This window comes from Gossypium hirsutum, chromosome D08 (assembly GCF_007990345.1).
Source record: "Gossypium hirsutum isolate 1008001.06 chromosome D08, Gossypium_hirsutum_v2.1, whole genome shotgun sequence".
NCBI classification, from domain to species: domain Eukaryota; kingdom Viridiplantae; phylum Streptophyta; class Magnoliopsida; order Malvales; family Malvaceae; genus Gossypium; species Gossypium hirsutum.
In genome coordinates, this window is record NC_053444.1 from 67,904,516 (window position 1) to 67,913,313 (window position 8,798).

Consider the following 8,798-nt stretch of genomic DNA (forward strand, 5'->3'; position numbering starts at 1 on the left):
GAAGTATCCAATGAGCTATCCATTCGATATCCTCTTCTTGAAGATTCTGAAGAATTGCCATCTATTTTTCCTCCGAGATATCATCCCGCCTCAGTATAGCTACTATCTCTTTCAAAGGCGAATAATTTCCGGAGAAGACTCAATAAGAAACCTTATCAACTTTTCAAAAGTGACTGTAGAACCATGCTAAAAGGAGTTGCGCACATCCAATGAATCTACCATCACCCGCTCTTCGGCATTCGTTCAGTGATCTGAAAGTTTCTGCTAAAATTGTCAGAATTGGTGTAACCCTCTTATCAAGTCGGTCAAAGAGATCGATGACTGTTTCATCAATGTGTCCTAAGGCTTTGGGAAAGACAACTAAGTCGTAGACACTCAAGGCAAAGACATCAACTTTCTTCTTCGTATCTGGGTGTGCTAGAATTAGATCCTTCAAGTTCTTCCAAGGAATACATTTGCTATCCCCCTTCTACTTGATCCGTGCTACAACCCATTGTTCACTCATCCCGGTAATATTCATCAGTTTCTTCAAAAAGGTTGGGACATTAACAGCTCTCGAGTATGTTTTGTCTACTTGAATCTTCGAGCAATGAAGTAAGGCCATGTATTCCTCCACTGTAGGCACCAGATCAACTCCCCCAAAAGTGAAACAACTGTAAGCAGGATTCCAAAACTGGCCGAGGGCGCGAATCAAGTATTTATCCACCTTTATGTCAAGCATATAAGGCAGATCTCCATAGCTAGAGTAAAAAAAGCTGCTTGACCTCATTATTCCACTTATCCTAGATTTCTTTCAATTCTTGCAGACGATTCTGGGTTACATTAATACGAGTGAAGTCCTACGACTCTAATACATATCCTTCGACCAAACTATCACCTTTTTTCCACTGTGTTGTCTCTGACCAAGTTTGGACAGTCGCATTATCCTCCAACTTATCAAGAAATCTCTTTTCCATGATAAGCTCTCTATCTAGTAACCGAATATGAACCAACGCCTTTTATGATGAATGCTATGCAATCAAAATGGCATACAATCAAAACAAAACACAAAAAAAGTTAGTGTCATATATAAAAAATAGAATTCAACACAAACAGGAAATAATAAAGCACTTATTCAGGAATCTACTAGGGTTTGGTATAGTTCTACCTAGGGCAAGTTCCTAAAGTTCACTACATGAGGTTTGGCTTTTAGAGCAAAGGTACCTAAACCAACAGATTCCTCGATCCTCACCCATTATAGGCTCATGCGGACCAAGTTTGGTTCAGGGGAATACATTTTCCTATGGCTGCACTGAGATTAAAATCGTACGAAGACATAGGTACGAATGTATTTCGAAAGTTATCCACTATCCTGCACGGAGGTAAAGACCTCACGAAGGACTATCTTTTCACTCCCACTTAAAGGGGTAAAATTGACCACCTTATGTAATGCAAAATGCAAATACACATTAACAGATTTGGACCAACCAACCAAACACACTATGATTAAAACCATAAAAATAATGGATAGGATGCAAAAGGGGAAATTTTAAAACAAATTTTGATTTGTTGACAAAAAGAAAAAAAATTAATCAATTTATGACTTGACTCTCAACCTGTCCCCAGTGGAGTCGCCAAGTTGTTGAAACTATTTTTTTAATCAAAGGATCGACTTGGATTTTGAAAAACGAAAATGAAAAAATAGGAGTCGTCATCGATATTTTTTAGGTGTGATCGGATCACCTTGCGATTCAATCGTTTTAATAAAACATTTTGATTTTACTAAAACAATAATTTTGGTCTACGGAATTCAAGAAAAATGGGTTCGGGAGTCGGTTATATGCGAGGAAGGAGTAGCACCCTCGTCATGCCCAAAATTGGTACCTAATCAATTAATTAATGTCTTAATGTCAAAAAATTAAAAATTCGAAAAGAAATTTAAAAATATGATCCTTTTAAAATCACTTAAAATTTTAAGGAAAGGTGTATTTCACATTAATCGAGAAAAAGAATTATATCTCGTGAGTTAGGACACAATACCTTTAATCTCGACACGAGAATAAACACAAAAAATTTACTTATTTTTAGAAATTTTGATTATCTCGGTTTTAAAAAGACCATATTCTGTAAGTTAGAACACGGTCCTTTATTAATCCCGAGATTATTTTAAAAATGTATTTTTTGAAAAGTGGTTCGTATATGCGGATTTTTCGAAAAATCGAAACCCCGTAAGTTAGGGAATGACTTCTCGAATTCCAAAAATACGAAATATTGTCTTCGTTTTTTCAAAATCTTCTTTTTTGAATTTGGACGAAAATTAATGCAATGTTTAAAGTGATATGCGAATAAAATATCAAATTATCGACTGATTACAATAAGCGTATTAATAAGCAAATTGTCGCACATACAATAACGATAATAATATAACATACATCATTTTAATGCTAATATTAACAATCAAAAAGAATAAAATAAATAATAACGAATGAATAACAGGCACAATAACCATAACAATAAGTCCAAAACTTGAAAGTATTTAAAAAAAAACAAATAAACTAATAATGGAATAAAGTAACACTAATAATGGCAAAATAAAATAAAATGAAAAAAATAAAATAAACAAGCCAATATACAAAATAATTAATGACAAAATAAAAACTAATATAAGATGGATTTAAAATTGAGAGTAACTAAATAAATAAATATAATATAATATTAAATAAAACAGTAAAAAATGATGAAAATGATAATAATAATAATAATAATAATAATAATAATAATAATGGTGATAATTATGATAATTATAATAGTATAAAAATAAGACAACAAATAAGTGAATGAAACATTCATACGTAAGAGCAAATTCGAGGATTATCAAAGTAAAAAAAATACGTGAAATAAGTAAAGAAATATTAAAGCTTAAATATATAAAAGATAAATAATGAATATAATATAAAAATAAAAAATAATATTAACTTTAAAAAATGAAGAATATTAGACAGATGAATAGTCAACTAATAAAATAAATTGATTAAAGGACTATATTGCAATCAGAATGAAATTAAAGGTAAGATTTATAAATGATTTAATGATAAAATCAAAATAAGACTAAAATAAAATGCGCATAAGGGACAGAGGACCATAAGGGCAATTTTCCCACGCTCTTAAAACGCACAGTTTTGCAAGGGACCAAATCGAGAACGAAATAAGATTTGAGGTATCAATTGAAAAAGTAAAAAAAACCTGATTAAAACAATCGAAAAAACGGAAGGGCCTAACATGAAAATAAACCATTACAGCAAAACACACGGATCCCTCCCGTGGGTTAGGTCGACGCGCGAGTTGGCCCCTAAAACGACGCCGTTTTGGGCGTCTGGGGGCCTAATGAAACGGTGCCGTTTTAATATGGGTATTTAAGCCCAAAATTTTTTTAAAAAAACTTCATTTCATCCCCTTTTCAAAAAAAAAAACTCAAAAACACTCTCCCTCTCTCTTTCAACTCCCCTCTCTTCCAGCCAAGCTTAGGTCGTCGGACCACCGCGGCGGCCACCGGTCGCCGACGACGGCGCCGTCATCCGCAGTGGCCAAAAAATAAAACTATTTTTTTGGGGTATTTTCGACTCCCGGCCTAAAAAATACCGATTTTTATCAGAATCGGCACCTCCTTCGCAAAAAGGTACGATTTTTATCCTTTTCTTTTTTTTTGTTTTCTTTAAAAAATAAAAATAAATAAATAAGCCGAAAAAAAATCGGCACAACTACCTTTGAAAATGATCTGTATTTGAATTGATTTTTCTTCTTTTTCTTTTGATTCATTCGTAACCCCAAAAACATAAAATCGGGGCTCTTTTTATAGCAAGAAAATATCATTTATTTCTCTATTTTTTTCTATTTTTTTACACTATATTTTTTGCTTTTGGACTCTCCTAGTCTGTTTTGCAGGTACAGACGTGGCGGCACACGTGGAGGAGGCGGCGCGAAGAGTGGTGCATTTTTGGCTACTGTTGCGGCGGCTGAAGATTGGATACAAAAAATCTCCCGTTTCAGTGCGTTTAGACCATTTTTTTGAAATCAATCGCACTGATATTGGTGTTTGGATTTTACCCATTGCCGCACTGGAGTCTTCTCATCATGCTGTAGTATCAGTGGCGCCACTGGAGGTTCTACATGCAGTGAGAATTTGCAACTCCATTTGAAAGATGGAAAGTACCTTTTCATCCATGCTTTTTACTTTTTCTTTTATCCTTTTACATCTAATTTTCTATTTAAGAATTTCAAATAATATTATTAATTTAATATATACAATCTTCATATTAAATTTAATAAGTATTTTTTATAATTAAAAATTAAAAATTATTTATTATTTTAAATTATTTATAATTAAAAATTTCTAGTAATAATGAAACTTGTTATGTCTTATGTTATTATATTTTTTAATTAAAAATCATCTATTTAGATACTTCAAAATTTGATCTAAGTATAATGTTACTATTTATGAAAATAATATTTATCATTGTTATAAAAAATATTTAACTTTAAAAAATTAAAAATAATTATCATTTTATCTAATAAATAATTTAAATTAATTATATAATTCATTAAAATATTGGAAGATACATTTTAATATTTTATTAATTTAATTTATAAATTCAAATATTTTAATAATTTTAAAAAAGTAAAATAATTTAAAAACTTCTATTATATATCAATTCTAATCTGATGTCCTTAATAGTCATTTTTTATTCTTATCTCACCGTTACAGCTGCGTTTGAATCCAAACACACACTCCACCATTGTTTCTAATCTCACCGCTACAATATCCAATCTCACCGCTACAGTAACTAATCTCACCGCCACCGCTGTTTTTAACCTCACCGGAGGTAAACACACCGCCCATCCAAACTAAGCCTTAGGCTGTTAGGGTTTTTTGTTTCTGAAAAAAAATTTGTTTTGGGCCATACTGGGTTTGGGCTAATTATTTGGGTTGATTGGGTTAGGTTAGTGAGTTTTGGGTTAAAACGATTTGGGCTAAAATTGGGCTTTTATCATTATATATTTTATTTGGTTTTAATATTTGTATATGGGCCGGGTAAATTTTGGGTTTGTACAACCAATTGAGTGAGTGATTGAATTTGTCAAGGGAGTTAACGATCAAGTTTAAACGACTCGCACAATTGAGACCATTGATTTGAACGATGTCCTTCATTGAGGAATTAAATCGTGGAAGCTACTTTTAGGGTTATTCACTTGGTAAAGGTTAGCTATCAAGACATTATTGCAGTTATATTACATATGGAATGGTTGGTGGTTTGAGGTTTTCCTTGACCACTATAACCGACTTATTGATTGGAGGAGAAAATCTATTGTTTGGGATCAGTTTGAAACCGAAGTTAAAATCTCGCCTGAAGCTGGAGTTTTCGTCTTATTAATTTTTACTCAAACTTAATTTCCATTGTATTTTTATCTATACTATTTTCTAAGCTCCTTACTGAGTTGCTATCACTCTCAACTAGGCCAGCAATTGATTTAAAAATTACGAAAATGCCTTTCTATAATTAAAATAAATTATGTTATTCGAGGGTACTTTTAGTCTTTTTATTTAAAAAATCAATAAAAATATGCATATGTTGGGATTTTAACCCGAACCAATCGCACTAGTAAAACCTTTAATTTCTCACATTTATTTTGATATTTTTATACATTTTTGTTTTAATAAGCACAATTTATTATCTCCATCAGTTGTATATGTTGATAATGTTGTTCATTGAGTTTGTGTCAGAAGTCAACTCAACACAACACCATGATAAAAAAATTGTAGTGCATTTAGTATTGTTAATATCATGTATTTATTTTAATATCGTACATATTTCATGGGATATTATTAATCAGTTTCAAACTATACGTTTCATTATTTATTGTGTGTTATTTTTAAAAACATATATGTTCTAAATTCGTAGTTCTCCCGCGCATACATGTGATAGGATTTCTAATTTTTATTAAATTTTTATTATTTATTTTAGATTTAGATTTAACCCCCTTTTCTTTAATATCGTAGATTTGTATAAATCTTAGTCATAATAAATCATAAAATTGATCAGTCTAGTCTTTATGGAATCAACGCTACTCCATATATTGCAAATTTTGATTTTACGTGTAAGATTTATTTTTTTTAGTTGACCAGAGATGAATCATAAATTATTTGAGGCCAAAGTGTAATTTTATCATTATGCTAACATGTAATTTGACAAAAAATTTAATCTCCATTAAATAGCAAATCTACCAATGAGAGGAGGGAAAAAAAATCCGAAGTTGCAAAACACAAGTAGAAAACAAAAGCAAAAACCCAACAAACTAAAACCCTAATTTCTGACCCCAAATTCAAAATACTATGAACAAAAAAGAAACAAACAAATAAGCCTTAGTGTCCTCAAGACTTGCTTTTCCTACTGTTACTGAAAGCACAGCAACCGACAGAGTATACAATGATGAGGCAAACTAGGAAGATAATGTTGACCACCATTACTTTCTTCCAAGAACTCCTTAGGTTGTCTATAAAACCAGCTTTACATGCTTGGCAATCGAAACATAATGTGCCCAAATCATTGCTCCATGTATTGCAATCGGTGTTGTTGATGAAGACACCATTGCCTTTGGTCCAGTTTGTTGGTCCTAGGAAGGTGAATTGACAGTCGTTTGATGGCTTACAACAACCGGACTGCAAAATAAAACATGAAACACATAAATGGAAAGTCCAAAATATATAAAGAAAAAAAAACCCAATTTAAGTCATGAAATAAACAAATTTAATATGAAAGTATTCATGGATCGAGTTAAATTAAATATTTGTAAATTGTCACACCTTACGAGATCACTTCGCAACTTACAACCTCATAAGCTAAGGTCACCTATTGACAAATCAATGACAAAACATTTACCATCCATACATTACATTTATCTGTTATCTTGACATGATAACTCATATTTAGAAGAGATACTATTAAGCTGACTAAGCTTTAAGAAATATGAAACCAATAAAAGAATGGCATGTGGTACTTTGGGAAAGACTAACGATGTCTGTTATAAAATCCTACACATATCTCCCTTCCTTCTTGGCTTCTTCTAACTCCAACCATTCTTAATTACATACAACCTCCACCTATACAACCATATTCTCCAATCATCGTCCACCATCATAATTTACACCTTATATCAACAAGAATCATCCATATATATTTCTTTATTTTCCTTAGATATATACGTTATTTTTATTTAATATTTTATAATTTTTTATTTTTATTAAAATTTTAAACTTAAACAACCTATTAACTTAATATAATTTCAATGTTCACGTTATAATATTATATATTTAATTTGTATACCACATAAATTACAAAATATATAAAACTAAAACAACATATTATAACACTTAAAATTAGTCAAGCTAAATAAATTCAAACCTTAAATATATTTTAACTCAAATTCTACTTATATTTTAAATATTTATTTTTTAAGACTAAATATCTTTTATCTATAATTTTATTTCGAGTCTCTATTCAAGACTTGAACTATTAACCCGACTCAAAAATCAATTTAATTTTCAAAAAATAATACGACGTACCTGTATGGCAGACAAATGCACCTTATAAAACTCTGTTACACTCTCATTCATATGCTGGTTATGAAAATCACTGCAAACTTTACTATCAACCAAACAGCTCTTAATCTTAAACCAATTATTCTCATCACTAACCCTCTTTTGCAACCAATTCGAATAATCCCCCAACCGGTATTCCTTATACCCTTTCCCTGACAAGACCCTTCCCGCCCCTTTATTTGTTACCACGAAAGCGAAAATCGTGCCGGCAATGCCGAGCACGATGAGGATGAACATAACGACGAGGTAAAGCCAGAGCAACCATTTCACGTGACAGCATGCGCCGACGAATCCAGCCAATGAGACTACCATGAGGAAAACTCCGACGATGATGATGGGTTTGTCGAGAAAACGTTCGCATTCAGTTATGGCTTTACGGCTGAGCCAGATGCCGGCTACGAGGATGGGGATCGAGAGGAGGAAGGTTACGAAGTTGAGGATACCGAGTAGGTTGTTGCTCAGGCGGAACGACATCGTTTTTGGGATTTTCTTTGTTGGTTTTCTCTATTAGGTCGGTTTTTTTTTTTTTTTGTTATGATGGAAGGAAAAAAAAAACAGTGATCTTATTGGAGGGCTAATGGAATGTTTATTGTCACGCGCCGTACGCGTTTTTGTAACTGCATTTGTTCCACGTGGCTAAATCATATTTAATCCAGATTTATGAGATAAGTTGGTTTAACCCACGGAAGACCGTTCTGTTTTTTTTATTAAATCCACATAACCAATTGGACTTTAGGTGCCAATTGGGCTTTAATAATATATAATTATTTGATATATTATAAATTCTAAATATATTTTAAATAATTAAAAACACTATGTTGGTTTTTTTGGTCGGGTTGATTTGAAAATTAAAAAATTGATTACCGATCGGAATAACCAACAAAATTGAATCCATAATCGAAAAAATTGCCCAACCTGTTCACTCACATTGATATTAGGTCCTAAATTAATTGCTAGGCACCCCCTATTCACTCTCCTTGTAGAAAGAATCATTTTAATCGAGTTTTGGCTTTGTCAAGGTTGAAGTTTTGAAAATCTTAAAATCTCTGTGTTTAAATTTTTATCCTATGTAAAACATGTATTGGTTCCATCCGAATATATTTCAATTTAAGTTCTACAAAATTTAAGCTCTATCCGAATTTATTCTAGTTATGAGTTGGATTGT

General features: G+C 31.7%; 1 protein-coding gene across 1 annotated transcript; it reads right to left on the reverse strand.

Moving 5' to 3' along the window:
• Nucleotides 1–6,219: 6,219 nt before the first annotated feature.
• On the reverse strand, nucleotides 6,220–8,285 carry LOC107928325 (tetraspanin-8). Its single transcript, XM_016859513.2, has 2 exons — nucleotides 7,598–8,285; nucleotides 6,220–6,694 (listed from the first exon to the last, which is right to left on the reverse strand). The coding sequence occupies exons 1-2, from the start codon at nucleotides 8,105–8,107 to the stop codon at nucleotides 6,407–6,409; spliced, it is 798 nt and encodes a 265-aa protein (XP_016715002.1). The 5' UTR covers nucleotides 8,108–8,285; the 3' UTR covers nucleotides 6,220–6,406.
• Between the last annotated feature and the right edge of the window lie 513 nt (nucleotides 8,286–8,798).